This window comes from Sparus aurata, chromosome 21 (genome assembly GCF_900880675.1).
Source record: "Sparus aurata chromosome 21, fSpaAur1.1, whole genome shotgun sequence".
NCBI classification, from domain to species: Eukaryota; Metazoa; Chordata; class Actinopteri; order Spariformes; family Sparidae; genus Sparus; species Sparus aurata.
In genome coordinates, this window is record NC_044207.1 from 32,726,356 (window position 1) to 32,742,455 (window position 16,100).

The 16,100-nt window shown below is 39.5% G+C and overlaps 1 protein-coding gene across 1 annotated transcript in view; it reads right to left on the reverse strand.

Annotated features, from left to right (window-relative positions):
* Window positions 1–8,181: 8,181 nt before the first annotated feature.
* LOC115572075 (uncharacterized) overlaps window positions 8,182–16,100 on the reverse strand; it is a 37,908-nt gene continuing 29,989 nt past the window's right edge. Inside the window, exons 6-9 of the mRNA XM_030401872.1 lie at window positions 13,252–13,326; window positions 12,755–12,835; window positions 12,345–12,657; window positions 8,182–8,448 (exon numbers count right to left, since the gene is read on the reverse strand). Coding sequence (XP_030257732.1) covers window positions 12,548–12,657; window positions 12,755–12,835; window positions 13,252–13,326 — 266 coding nt within the window. The 3' untranslated portion in view covers window positions 8,182–8,448; window positions 12,345–12,547. The remainder of the gene's footprint in view (window positions 8,449–12,344; window positions 12,658–12,754; window positions 12,836–13,251; window positions 13,327–16,100) is intronic.

The following is a 16,100-nucleotide window of genomic DNA, read 5'->3' on the forward strand; positions in this document are numbered from 1 at the left end:
TTTGGTCTGTCGGTTGCTGGTGTTTTTTGTCCTATTTTTTTAATTGTTTTTTCTGTTTGTTTTCATGACTGTCTAGCAAATTCTCATTTCATTGGTTATACATCACAGCCAACTTACACTGTAAACACAGAACAATCTATAACATGACAGGAACATTAAAAATAGTCACTTGGAATGTACAGGGAGCTAACTTGGCCACGAAAAGGACAAAACTCATGATATATCTTAAACAAAAGAGGGCAGACATAGCCCTTCTACAGGAGACGCAACTAGATACAACAGAATAAAAAAAACTACAGAGGGACTGGGTTGGTCACATTTTTTACAGTACATTCTCATCCAGTAAGAGAGGGGTTATTATTTTAATTCGCAAAACTGTGACCATTAAAGTGTATGACCAGAGATCAGATACAGAGGGAAGGTGGGTTGCAATTGATGTGGATATAATGGGCAGGAGATGCTCATTAGTAGATTTATACGCCCCTAACACAGACTCTCCAGTTTTTCTATAACCTACATGCAGTGATACAGAGCATGGGAAATACGGATATTATAATTGGAGGCGGTTTCAATCAAGTAAGGCATGATACATTAGATAGATCAGGCAATGTGGGTAGATCTAGGAATATTCAGAAATCCCAGATAGCTATCGATACAATTTCAGAGGAACTTGGTCTTGTTGATGTATGGAGGCTCATGCATCCTCAGGAGAGGGAATATATATTTTTTTCCAATCCCCATACATCATATTCTAGGATTGATTACTTTTTGATATCGAAGCAACTTGTTCCAATGGTGAAGCAGACTTCTATTGGTATCATTGTTATTACTGATCATGGTCCTGTAGACAGGTAAGTAGCTCCTTGCACAAAGACACCGTTTTAACTACTTTTTTATTCATTTTGAGTCACACACGCTACAGTGCTGTGTGCTAAGGTGTCTGCTGATGTTGCATAACTTTTGGTGTGAGATGTGGAGCATGTTAAGATGCTTAAAACACAGTGTAAAGTTCTGACCCCATGCTGTTAGCATTCAATGCTAAATCTCCATTCACAGAGCTCTGTAATGGCTGGACCAAATTTGTTCGCGTCTTCGGTGCTGGCAAGTCAAGGGTAGCTTGAGCAATGAAGCTGCATGTTTAAATCGACCGAAGTTCTCCTTTAACATTTATATTTAGATTTAACATTCATATTTAAATTGAACATTCATATTTAATATTAAACATTTAGATTTAGATTCAACATTGAAATTACATTTTAAAAGAGAAATAACTATCACAAAGTTCACAAATATAATATAAAGAAATTCATGTGTTTTTTAAACTTGGTTTTTTGCTAATGTTACAATCAGTGCCCATAGAAGTGTTTTCATTCAGAGCACATTAGTGTTGTGAGGGACGGATGGACTTTATTCAGCAGCAGGACGTTGGGCTGTAAATATTTGATGATGTTTGATATCATTTTATTGAAATATTCTGAAGTATGTTTGTTGTTTTACTGATTCATCTGGATTATGTTTGAGTTTGTCATTGAATTATTTTCCTCTTTATTTTATCATTGTGTTTGTGTTTGTCTCCTTTTTCCTCTCTGTGTGAAACAACAATAAACCTGTTGGAATATCTGATCAAAATATGAATAAATAGAATATGAAATAAATCCCTCAGTTCAGTGTGTTTGTGACTGTGGCTGAGATGGAGGTGAAACATGTGAACCTGGGCTGTGGTTTACTGCTCTCTTCCTGTCACAAACACTGTTTGACGTCTGTTCATCTGTTGGTTTTTGTTCAGGCTGCTCGCATCATTTCTCATTGTGGGGATCACTCGTCCAACAGAAGCAGTAGTAGGTGGCTGAATGAAGGAGTGTAACGTTCTGGATCTTCAACTCACAGCCATTCTGACTATTCACAACTGAGAAATCTTTTATCTGAGGATGATCGTCACTGTGCTCTATGTTACAACTGGTCCTGTCATAATACAAAATTCTTTTGAATGTTTCTGTGTCTTTCTTCTGGTACCAGCCTATATCATTATCTCTGTTACACTGTTCAGTTACTTGACAGCTGAAGGAGACGTCTCCATCAACTCTCCTGGTCAGTGTTGAATCCTCCTGAATCAGCTGTGCTGCCATGGCAACCAGCGCTGTAGAGAAGCAGACAGATAGATGAAGGTCAGTGTGACAGTGTTTGTTCCAGGTGGACTTTGTTGGCTCCTGATTGGCTGGAAACACTCACCTGAACACAGACAGCACAGAGCAGCAGCTGGGAGGAAAAGCATTTTGTGCAGTGGTGTTTCCTCTGGTGAACCTGGGGAGAAGTGGCGCTCTGACGCAGCTGAGGCCAAACCAGGACGAGCTGCCAGATCAGACGAGGGCCACGTGGTTTCTAACAGGTCCTCAGAGCTCCCATCAGCCCCTGCGGCTCACAGATAAGGCCGCCGCTGCCGATCGACGGCTCGGCTGAAGCTGCCGTGTGATAGAAATAGAAACCCACATTCATGTGAGCAGCAACACATTCAGGTTGGTGGTGAATTTAGTAGCACAGACTGTTATCTGTTGTTGAACAGCTGTGATGGAAAGACAAAAGGACAAATCCACAAAACTCCTCCACTGTGATTTGAAGCCTTAAACGTCCCCTTACATTTCTGTCATTTCACTGAATCATTTCATTTCTATGACACATCAAACCTTTTCCACACACAGTGTCACATCTTTATTGTGTCTCCTGTTGTTCAGTCTCTTCATTAAAGCTACAGGATGTTTCACTGAGGGAAAGATTCAAAGCCGAGACTCCATCAAATGGAACATTTCAACATGTCTGCTGCATCATTTTACACACATTTCCCCCAAATCCAGCCTGACACATTTGGTATTGTTGTAAAGCTTGGGATCTCCAGCAGAACATCAGATAAAGTTCAGAGGGTCAGTTTGTAAAGACGAAAAAGCCAGCGGAGGCTTCAGAAGAGTTGAAATCCAGCTGTGCTCCTCATATGTGAAGCAGTGGTTCTGGTTCTGTTCCCTGGAAGGAGCTCAGGGCTCTGCTCTCTACTTCCTCCATGTAGAGGTCAGCCACAATGGGAGACACTGGTGAAGCCACCACAGCTGTGCTTCTGCCTGTAAAACCCCTCCTGGGATGTGAAACAGGTGGTATTCAGGCAGAGGTCGGGTCCAAAAAGTGGTCCCAATGAAAAGAGACAATGTGTGGTTTGTAAGTGAGCTTTAAAACGACACATAGAAGTGTTTTCTGATGTGATGAAACTCAGCAGGACCACATCATTTGTCTCTGTCTGTCAAAAGTGTCCAATAAGAAGACAAATCAAAATAGAAACTATAGAAGAGCAATTCAACTCCAACTTACAAGGCAAGCAGTACAAATACACACAGTACCCACCAGCAGAGATGTACTTCAACTAATACTGCAGTACTGTCTCAAGTGAAGTGGCACAGTGCTGTGATTAGTTAGACTTCTATAGTTATAGTTAGTATAGTACATGTCAGAGTAATATGACACCATCTACTGTAACAGGCAGCAGCAGAATAATATAGTAATAATATAGTTCATAATATAGTTGCAGTAGAAAAAGTATTTGAAGTATTTTTAGAAGTAGTACCAACAATAATGCCAGTAATACTCCTCATTTACTGCTGTGTGTTTTTTATCCACTAGATGTCACTGTGGGTTTGTGGCCAGTAAAATAAGAGGCGGAGCGTCATGGTGTCGTCATGGCGACCGTCATCAGCATCACGTGGATGTCCCTGCACTTCCCGTGACTGACCACAGGGTGGTGGTGTTTCTCTGTGATGTTTAATGTCAGCACCAGCAGCAAACACAGAAATCCAGCATGTGATCAGCTTTAGTTTGAAATGTGTCACACAGCCGTGGTGGAAGAGCTGATTTATTGGTGTGACAGCGATCTAACAGCGTAAAGACACATGTAATGTCACACATGTGTTGTCTGCTGAGACAGCTGCAACATGTTGTCATTCTTCCAACAGTGTTTCATGGTGAAAATGATCCAAGTGTTCAGAGTTAGAACACACAGAACAGAACAAACATCCCTTCAGATAATATGAAATGTATCATAACTGTTCCTTCAGCTTCTTAAAGGAACACACTGACATTTGTCTGCTTTGGTTTGACGCTTTTATTCCATTTGAAGCAGATTTCAATCAGGAGAGACCAGTGAATGAAGTAAAGATCATGTTTATGACAGCAGATGATATGTGATCAGTGAGTCTGCTCACAAAGTCTTTGTCACTTTGACTGTACAGGGAGATATTGTGATCAAGGGGAGTCTGAACAGCAGCAAGAAAATATATTTTAAATAACATGATATGGTGTTAAATCTATATTTGTGTCATTTACTAAAATAGTAGTTTGTATGCACATTTGACGTGGGCCAAATTGTGATGGCTAGACGACTGGGTCAGAGCTTCTCTAAAACTACAGCTCTTGTGGGGTGGTCCCATTCTGCAGTGGTCCAAGGAAGGCACAGTGGTGAACCGGCGACAGGTTCATTGTCGGCCAAGGCTCATTGATGCACATGGGGAGTGAAGGTTTTGCCCATGTCGTTTGATCCAACAGACGAGCTGCTGTTGCTATAATTACTGAAGAAGATGATGCTGGTTCTGATAGAAAGATGTTAGAATACACAGTGCATTGCAGTTTGTTGCGTATGGGGCTGCATAGCCACAGACCAGTCAGGGTGGCCATGCTGACCCCTGTCCACCGCCGAATGGGCCAACAATTGGCATGTGAGCATCAGAACTGGATCACAGAGGAATGGAAGAAGGTGGCCTGGTCTAATGAATCACATCTCTTTTACATCACGTGGATGGCCGGGTATGTGTGCGTTGCTTACCTGGGGAACACATGGCACCAGGATGCACTATGGGAAGAAGGCAAGCCAGCAGAGGCAGTGTGATGCTTTGTGCGATGTTCTGCTGGGAAACCTTGGGTCCTGCCATCCATGTGGATGTTAATTTAACATGTACTACCTAAGCATTGTTCCAGACCATGTATACCCTTTCATGGACACGATATTCCCTGATGGCTGTGGCCTCTTCCAGCAGGACAATGTGCTGTGCCACAAAGCAAGAATGGTTCAGGATGGTTTGAGGGGCACAACAATGAGTTAGAGGTGTTGACCACAATCTGTGAGATGTGCTGGATAAACAAGTCCAAACCATGGAAGTTCTCACAATTCCTGAAGAGGACCTCAACTCTAATCAATAGCAGAGAGAGAAATTGGCTCAAAGTGGATTCTATTTTGGATATTCAAATGGGTTATGAATTTGATTGATAAATCCAACAGTACACTGTCTCACACGGGGCACCATAACACCGTGCACTGCATCAGACCAGGCACAATTATTTAGTACTGATCTAGCATTTGAAGGATTATCATTTACAATGACCACCCTTGAAGATGGGAAATGATAACTAATTCATTAATTCAGTGTCATCAAACGGCACTAAAGTATTTGTAATTCTGATTAATAATTGACTTAATAATTACTACCATAACAGCTGTAATGGTTGAAGGATGTTGAAGTTTTTGACAGTAGAGGTTGGCAACATTCACTCTTGTACAATATTAAATGGACAGCAAGAAGGTTCAAAAGAGCAGAGGTTCTGACTGACAGTATGTTTGGATCAGGTCTGCAGTGAGTCCAGGACAGAATCAGAAGGAGGATCGGACCGATCTGAGTGTCATTGCCCACCTCTCCTAAGTCTTCACAAAAGGGCAACGTCTCACCCTGATTGGCTGAGAGGGGAATGACCCAAGCTGCTCTCCCTTGTCAATTAGGAGCCAGTCTCCACACCTGCAACAGGTGATCTAAATACACTGTAATCAGTCCAGAAGGAGTGAGAGGTTCAACCCAAATAAAAGAAAAGTACCACACACACACACACACACTTAATTCTCCTGAGCCTTCACCTCAGTTCCTTCAAGTTACACTCACGCTCCACAGCTCTCGTTAAAGGTCCCTTCAAATTTGATGGAGAAGAACTTTGAGTTGCTGAAAATGAACAAGAATCTTTTTTTATGATTGAGCTCCTCCAACCAGTCAGTGTAACAGACACATCCTCAGCAGACATGAACCACTGAGGCATCAGAACAGAAAACACTCACATGTGCCGCTGACAAAAAAGCCTATTGTCAGTTTTCTATGAGGACTTGTTGGCTCTCATCAACACCAGAAGTGAACATTTGATGGCTGAAATCATCATAAATAAAGTCCATGGACGTGAGCTCCAGGTGGGGGGTCACTGTTGGTCTCTGGGCTCGGTTCAACTTTGTGTGGGTGGAGGGCTCAGTGGAAAAAAGGCTTCCAGACAACAAGAGAAAAGACAAAGCAGTCCAGAGAGGGAGAGGAGTTGATGAGTGTGTACAGCAGCAGATATGAATCTGTTCTCAGTGGTTATTAGGACTCATAAAAAACTGTTGAGAGCCAACCAGCACTTCCTTTCCTGCAGCAGACGGGCTGTGTGGGTTTCTGCTCTGCAGCCTCCTCACCGTTAGCTGCACTTTTTCACATGAACAACACAATGACAGTTACAACAGTTACAGCGCTCAGTACTCACTGTCTCAGCTTCCATCTGTCTGATTCACCTGGGAGACAGACACACAATCATGATAATAGATCAATGATGCATAAAATATTTAGTGAATGTAACAGCTAACCCACATAAAAACATGTGATCTACTTACAAAAATACAGAAATATCCAGTGTGCATGAAATCTACTTCAGTTTATTTTGAGGAACGGGGCAAAGAAATGTTTAATTTTCAAACAAAAGAAAGAATCATTAAAAAGAACAAAGTCCACATTTACTGTATATTAGTGTGTGTATAAGGGTTAATTTTATCATATTTCACTCGATTCATTTATTTAATAATCTAAAACAGAATTTAATCAAACTGTTGATATATGTAAAAATAATGTATAGTGATATATCCTTATTATGTATGATGATACATGAGTTGTACACCATGATTAAAAAGCAATGATAATTATTCTCAGGAAAAAACCCCCAAAACAATTGTTAATTGTTGGTGTTTCTGAAATCTTCCATACTCTCATAAATTTCTCCTTTAAAAAATAAAACATCAGATAAATTCAGACTTTTCTCCCTCAAAGTGTTTAAATGACCACGAGAGGATTTGCAGCAGTGACTCCTCGACTGTAACATTTACAGGAACATGTTGTTCATCTGTTCTCATCGATAAGAGCGACAGAACACAAACCACTCAGACAGAAACACAAACCACAGAAACAAACAAGTTGTCTTGTTGTTTAGTGAAGCTGAAGTGGAGCGTCCATGTTGGTTCAGCTCAGGTCTCATGATGAGGTTCCAGCTGATCAGAGAGCTGCTGTCAGAGCCGTCAGAGTCGTGTGTCCGTCTCAATCAGTGGTCAGTTTCCAACAGTTCACCTGGTTAACCCCACTGAGCCACTGATCTCCTGTCAGTCAGCTTCTAGCTTCAGATTGTATCAGTGCAGCTGTCTGTGCTTCACTCACACAGCTCCAAATGTGACATGTGATTGTGGCATGACGCCTGTTTTTAAGTTTCAATGCTGTTTTTCTTTGACTTACAAACTCAAAAACACTCAGGTATTGTGTGAAGGTGTGAAACTGCTGTCAAAACACACTGAATGATTCTGGTGTAAAAGCTGAGAAGAGTTAAATTACATTTTATCGGTTGATGAAAAATAAACACAGCCTTCATTCAGCCAACATTCAAACTGGAGGCGACTGATGAAGCTGCTGTGTGATCATTTTATAGCAGTTGTAGCTTGAAAGCAGCTCGCTCTGCTGTTTGTTCATGTGTGTAAACAACAGTGTCATCAGCGTAGAGTTTGACATCCACACTGACACAATTATAAAAGGGGCTCAGCACTGAACCTGGTGGCACAGCCACACCTACTGACTTGTATATAATAGCTATATGTTTCTGTTTGCTTCTCTTTCTTTAGCTTTGTTGTCCTTGTTTAGCTGTATGCTAATATTCACATCTTCCTCTACATTTGTTCTTGCTGCTGTGTGAAAGTATATTGAGAGCTAATTACAACCAGACTCAAATGACTTGTAGGCGTCAACATACATGGTCCATGAAGTTGATTCTGTTTCTGATGATTTGCTCTGAAGACAAACTGAAATCCATAAAAACAAGACTGTTTCCAAAACACACGCTGTGATTTTACACTTTATTGAGAATGTTACACTGAAAGAATTGAACAAAGCTGCCACACTCTGCATAATGTATTAAAAAGAAAGACAAGAAGAGAAAAATACTAAAACAATCAAATATCTAGCAGACAGCTAATGATTCAGCTTCATGTTCTATTATTATACAAGTCACAATTCAAAGTGGAAATAAACTAGAGGATGAAAATAACACTATAGCACAGAATTTATACTCAGTCACTGCAGATATATATGTGTATATATCAGTGGCGAACCGTGGCCCTGGACCCTGGGCCTTCACTAGGACCATCGGGCCACACTTGGCAATAAACAATCAAACAAAGCAATAAAAATAATAGCCAGAGCCCTACATGTGACATGCAAGGTCAGCATATCCTCCTGAGACCGGGAAGAAAATCATTTTTTTTTACATAATTTAATTAATTGTTGTAATAAACATATCACGAAGATGATTTTCTCAAAAATGTTATTGATTTATTGTTTATAACCTGTCCCTTGTAGAGGACATCAGGGTCATTTTTTTCCACAAAAAGTACATTACAAGGCACGATTTGGTAATGATAAAATAATGCATTTTCCTTTCAAAATCTGCTCTACTGCCTTGCTCTCTTCCTCCTCATTCACTGACAGCTCAATGTCTTACTCTCCCTAAAGAATCTGTTTCCTGAAGTATGGAAAATGGTTGGAAATGAGAAGAAGCAAGTCCCACTGTCCCCCCAAAAAAGTATTTTGGAAGGCTTAACATTAACATACACTTCTAATCTTCTATCTTAATATAGTATAGTTAAGACTCTCATAAATAAAGAACAACATCCTCAGGATAAACAAACATTATTTCTGTATAAATTTGATCACTTAACTCTCTTACTGGCATAAAATGTGTTGGTTGCAATTCCCACCATTTTGAAAAGACAGAAGATGAGCTCTGTTGACCACACCTCCTTGTGTGTTACATCACTAGAAAGCCCAGGATGTGCTTTACACAGGACAGTAGGACTCAAATAAACCGCATGCATGGTTTTTGAAATAAAAGCCCCAGTGTCATGTTAACCACAGTGGACAAAAATTAATTGCCGGGTCTTAAAGGTTTCTTTGCCCTAAATAACTTCACAACACACAAAGGCCATTCAGTAAAACAAGGCACACAAAGCTGGCTATATGACATCACTACATCTAATTATGACATCTAAAACAATTGGATGATTTTGTGAAAACAAATGATACAAGCAAATCATATTGACTTATTTTGCATTTACAGAACCAGCCAAAAGTTTGGACACACCGTCTCATTCCGTTTTTTCTTCATTTTTATTATTTTCTACATTGTAGATTAATATTGAAGGCATCAAAACTATGATGGAACACTTATGGAATTATGTAGTAAACAAAAAAAGTGTAAAACAAACCAGAATATGTTTTATATTTTAGTAGTCACCTGGAATGGTTTTTAATTAACAGGTGTGTCTTGCCAAGAGTAAATTTGTGTTATTTCTTGCCTTCTTAATGTGTTTGAGACCATCAGTTGTGTTGTGCAGAGGTACTGTTGGTACACAGTTCTATACATGGACCCTGTATAGAACTCAGGTTCTATACATGGACCCTGAGTCTGTCAATAAAGATAATATACAGTGAATAGCCCTATTTGACTACGATTCTAATCCATATTATGGCAAGAACCACTCAACTTAGTAAAGAGAAACGACAACTGATGGTCTCAAACACATTAAGAAGGCAAGAAATTCCACAAATTACTCTTGACATATGTTAATTGAAAACCATTCCAGGTGACTACCTCTTGAAGCTGATTGAGAGAATATCAAGAGTGTGCAAAGCTATCATCAAAGCAAAAGGTGGCTACTTTGAAGAATCTAAAATATAAAATATATTGTGGTTTGTTTAACACTTTATCGTTTACTACATAATTCCACGTGTTCCTTCATAGTTTTGATGTCTTCAATATTAACATAATAAAAATAAAGAAAAACCATGGAATGAGAAGGTGTGTCCAAACTTTTGACTGGTACTGTATGTTTAGCTGGAATGAAAGTATGTGGCAGTTGAGGTTCTGGTTTGGGCTCAGGTAGCTGTGCGATGTGAATCACGAGGCCGACGTGCAGATAAAACTTTCTTAGAACAGCCCAGCGCTCAGGGATCAGGTCGAACTGCATGATCTCACACAGCAGAGGGTAGTATCTGGACACATGAGCTTTGACCTGAGAGTAGAGGTGGGAAAAGACAGAGAGAGAGAGAGTGAGACAGAAAAAAAACAATTTTAGGCACTTAAATCTCATTTATATCAGTCATCGTCTGTGGGCAGATTGTTATACGTCACAGGAGGACTGAAAGTTAACTGCAATGATGAGTGTCAGAACAATATGAGAAGAGTGTTGCATCTACTTAGAAATTGTATTAGATATCAATGGAGGTAGCTGAAAAGGTGAAATTCTCATATCCACTAACTACCAATCCACTACCACTTAAGGGTCAACAGTCGCAGTGATGCTGCAGTGGGATATGAACACGTCCCATTTGTTCCTTACTTGAGCAGTCGTCTCTGGACCTCCTCCCAGGCGTTCTGGCGAATCTTGTTTGTGTTCATACGAAACAGGATGCGCAGGCCACATGTCAGACCACTGGTCTCCTGCTTCGACAGGTTGGGCTTCGACATTCCTTTGAAACCTTGACCACTCACACATACAGATGCTCACAGTTGCAGTCACAGCCATTTTAATGTTTCTATTATGATACATTATCTCCAAACTGCTTCAAGAAGCAACACAGCCTGTAGAGCTAATCACAGTCTAACTAAGAGTCCATTTCCTTTGACCTGGCAACTGAACAAATGCAAAGCAACAAGGTGCAGACAGTAATTTCTTCCCTACCTGCTTTCCACAGTAAGGTCCTCTGCTGGTCTTCAAACATCACATTCAGCCCCCTGGAAAATGCACACACACATTAATTCATCCTGTTCGGTTCAGCTTATGCTCTAAGCACAACATGCTTATATTCCGTCAAACTTAAAATATTAGTAAGAGGTACATGTGTATTGAATATTTTGAATATCTATTTTTTGTTGCTTTAACAAACCAATAATATTCATGGTCTATCTAATTTGATGCACAGCTGTGGCACCTTTACAGTAAGAAATAAAAGGCTAGATAAAGCAGGGCCTGTTATTATGGTTAACGTTATTGAAAAAGTTACTCACCAAATGAATATGAAGTCCATCCTGCGATCCTTTTTAACAATGTGTGCAATGACTGGTCATACAGCCCAGCTGGGATGTTTTTGAGCTGCTTTGGTCAAGCAACTCAAATTATTGAATCCTGCGCTGCACCGGGCCCGTTGACGGGATTGAAAAGCAGAAAGTCCCAGCAGCACAGCTTGTTGGTGCGCGGGCTGCCCGTTAGCCAGGGGAAACGTTAGCGGCTGTAACGTTAGCTGCTAGCTTGAAAATGCCTCTGGTAGCTCTTGCTAGATTGCACCAACCCTGGCAAGGCGGGTGATGGTCGAACTTTCCGGACAATTTCAAGTTTATCCTGACAAGGCAATCTTGAAAATGGAGTTTCAATAAATCCAGTAATCATACAGCTTTCCTCACTACTAACTGCCGCCATTTCATACGCTCTATTTGTCTCCTGCTCGTTCTTCTCTTCACTCCCTCGCTGAAAACCTTCGCGGGTCGTCCTGCTTATATACGTTCATGCTAGGTATTCGCGAATGCCCGGAAGATGCCGTGAAATGGTCCCGCCCCCACCTCAGCGAAATATGATTGGCTAAGACACCTGTCAATGTCAAATTCATGTCACATTCACTTGAATTACACGGGCCTTCAGTGCTGCTACCGAAGGCCCTGCGAGGAGAGTAATTTACCCAGATACCAACAGAAGAAAAATTGTGATTGGTCCATTTCTCGTTCTGTTATATTAACCCACTGTGTGCCAAGACAAGTGAATCCAAGTTTAAAATAGCCTAATCTACACATTATTCATATTATTTTAGTGAATAAAAACAAATAAATAAGTAAATAATATATAATTCAATACATTTATTTTGAGTACACAAAATTATTTCAATATTTTTTCTTAGGCCTTCACTGAATACCTAGAAGGCCCTGAGGGTTCCCCTCTGGTATATATGTATTTATATATGTAGGATGACTAAATCTAACCTGTGCATCAAAAGATACATTTTACAACCAACCACAAAAGATGAACATTGACATTTGTGAGTGCTGATCAAAGTGATCAATGAGACGAACTGATGAGATTTGATGGTGAGAAAAGGCGAGCAGAAAACAGTCAGTCAGCATGTGAGCAGTTGGTGGACGGTCCCTTGTTTCAGAGGATCCTCAGCAGAGAGAGTCCACAGCAGTACACCAGACTCTTCACTATCAGCACTGTGTAGAGCACACAGAGCAGCTTCACCCTGCACTGAGACTGGAAGGACACTGACACACACACACACACACACACACACACACACAGAGTACGTCTCTTCAGAATGGTGCTATTGTCAGTGATTGTCTATGTAATTCAAGAACTCACCTGCTTGACGCCGTGTTACGATGGAGGTGGGCACTTTGCTGGATGTGGTGGTGATGCTTCTGCTTGTTGTCTGAACTGCAGCTGTATTCAAACATACAGTACATCCAGACTGTTACACCACTGCATGAAGTCTGTTGTGTCATTCTACTTCATATAAAGTAGGCACTGTACAAATAAGCTTCATTTAATCTGACTAAGACCTGTATTTAATTAGTAACAAGGTATAACTGTAACATTAAGTAATAATGATAGTAATAACAATAATAACAATAACAATAATGACATCACAGCAGTAGATCAGAGACGTATGATTTCAACCACAGAATTGTATCTGTTTTTAATGCAGTGCTGTCTGAGGTCTGAACATCACGGCCCTCCAATTTTGGTTTTCTTTCTTGTCCCTTGCGTACAGAGATTTCCTGACATTCTGTGAATCTTACAATGGTTTTATGTAATGGAGACAAAGAACACAGTAACATATAATTAGCAGAACTCACCTGCTGCAGGCTGTGTTACGATGGAGGTAGGTGGTGCGCTGGATGTGATGCTTCTGCTTGTTGTTTGAACTGCAGCTGTATTCAAACATACAGTACATCCAGACTGTTACACCACTGCATGAAGTCTGTTGTGTCATTCTACCTCATATAAAGTAGGCACTGTACAAATAAGCTTCATTTAATCTGACTAAGACCTGTTTTTAATTAGCAACAAGGTTTAAGTGAACATTAAGTAATAATAAAAACAACAGTATTAATAACACAGCAGTGTATCAGATACATTATTCTAAATTCTCTGATGCTTTAGGCTGCCATGCAAGGCGCCAACTGCTCATCAATTTGGGGTTCAGTATCTTGCTCAAGGACACTTCGACATTCAACTAGGGGGAGCCGGGATTCAAACTCGTGACCTTCCGATCACTAGACGACCCGCTCTACCCACTGAGCCACAGCCGCCCCTGTACAACTGAAACATGTAGCTGCAGCAGACAGAGAAGGACAAACACCTGCTGCAGCCTGCACACTACTACTTACAGCAGCAGGTCAACATGACACATTATTACCTACTTGTGATTATGCATTAGAAAAGTAAAAGAGGTTACACTTCAATTAAATAGTGACACATGCCCGAAAATATGTCTAATTATTGGTCAGTGAATTTCAGCACAATGTCAAACAGTCTAGGTATGAGGAGGAACACTGAACAGCAGCAACAGCAGCGGTTGATCAGATAAATTACCAGACTTGACATTAAGATAATTTATGAACATCCTCAGCAGCTAACAAAGCTTTATTATCAGGTCTGTCACTCTCTCTCTGACCTGAGATCCACATCAGTAACCATCCCCCACTTTCAATTTGCAGCACAGTCAGTGCTCACGTGACTCGGCAACCCAAGTGCAGGTCAGAGTCATGGCCAGGTCAAATGATTCTTTCCATCTTTCTTCGGTGCAACACACCCATTACCTTGTTCTGTGCCTCCCTCGTGCTGGACGGAGCAGCGGTATTTATACGTGTCGAGAGCGTCCTGATCAAGCTGCAAGATGGTGGCGGCACATCCCGACTCACTGAGCTCCAGCTGCTCTCCCTCAGCAGGGAGCCACTCCACCTGATCCTCCTTTTGTCTTATCCAGGAGAACTTGACCAGAGGAGGAAACATGGCTGAGGCCACACACAGCAGGGAGCTCCTCCCCTCCATGTGGGCTCTGGATGCTGCTGGGTACACGCTCACCACGGGCTTCACTACCTGCTCATCTGAAGCTTGACAGCAGCAACAAGCAGCGCAGACACACATTGACACAGTCAACAGCAGCTTCCAGCACTGCACTGCATTCAGTGTGATCCTGGAAACTACATGGATCACTAAACTACTCATCAATACAGCACAAAGTTCAACACATAGACTGGATTCACCTGCACATCAAACACACTCATCATGTCATGTCATCATATGTTATATGGGGACAAACAACATTATGTGTTTAGCACTTCTTTCTTTCAATGTGCACATTCATCATTATTATGACTCTTACTAATAATAATATAACATCATATTTTCATACAATGGAAAATCTTCATCTGTGTCATGATAAAAGACAGATTATAATAAAGGACATATTTACCCTCAAGTTTAATACGCGCTGACATTTTAATGTTTACATTATCCACCACATATTATAAATATTCACCACCATAAGGTATTTGAAAAAAAATATCTATAATTTAATGTTTTTCATTAATATCTACACACAATTACAAATACATCTTTTTATATGTCTAATTTGAAAAAGAAGGTAAAACTTTGTTGGTACCTGCAGGAAAATTCATTTTTATATGAAAAAAACATCACAAAACATAACTTATTATAATTTGATAAAAAAAAGGAATGTTTCATAATAAAGTATCAATTTACCACGTCACATTAAATATATGTTTTTATTACATGTGTTACACATGTTGTAATAAAAACATATTTAATGTGACGTGGTTAATTCATACATTTTACAGATGTACCAGCATGTACTTTAGTTCAGCCACTAAAGAAAAACAAATCAGTACTTAAATAATTTCAGAAACTTTTCTCTCATTTTTTTTAGATTCAAATGTTCAGATACGTCAAATATGAACAACTACTGCTTTGTAATATAATATTAAGAAGGTTGAGACTTTATTTATCTCTGACAGGAACTTCACGTATGGATTATCTAAATCTGACATACAAAATTTACATAATATGACATAAATCAGTATATTATAATATGCTCCATTGAAATCACTATATTATATCACACACTGCAAAAACATTTACTCTTACCTTTTGAAATTATTTATGAATATATTATTTAAATTATTTTAAAACCATATTTTTTCATGTTCCATTTTATATCATCCTTTTAAAAAAAATGTTTCCTATATTTTAGTATGATGAGTATATTTCATATTTATTTTGTTGTCATATTCAGTATCTTTGTGTCTTCATGTATAAATATATTTTACATTGAAAAATGTACCATCATATAAAGTAAAACTGTCATGTTGCAGTTTTACCATTTAAATTTATCATAGTGAATTTAATTTATAATCTAATTACTGTAATATAATGTTAAAGAAATAAAATATGTCTCAATGACATCACAATATGTGCAGTATTAATAGACAATATTTATCATCATATGTTTACAAAATATTTTGACTGAAATTTTTTAAATCATGTTTGACTTCATTTACGATTTATCTTTATATTAACATTAAAGGTGTTTAAACTTACAAACACATCATCTGTTAAAACATGTAAGTTAGTATCCACATTTTATATTTATTGTAATATCATGTTGTGTTTGTCTTCATGT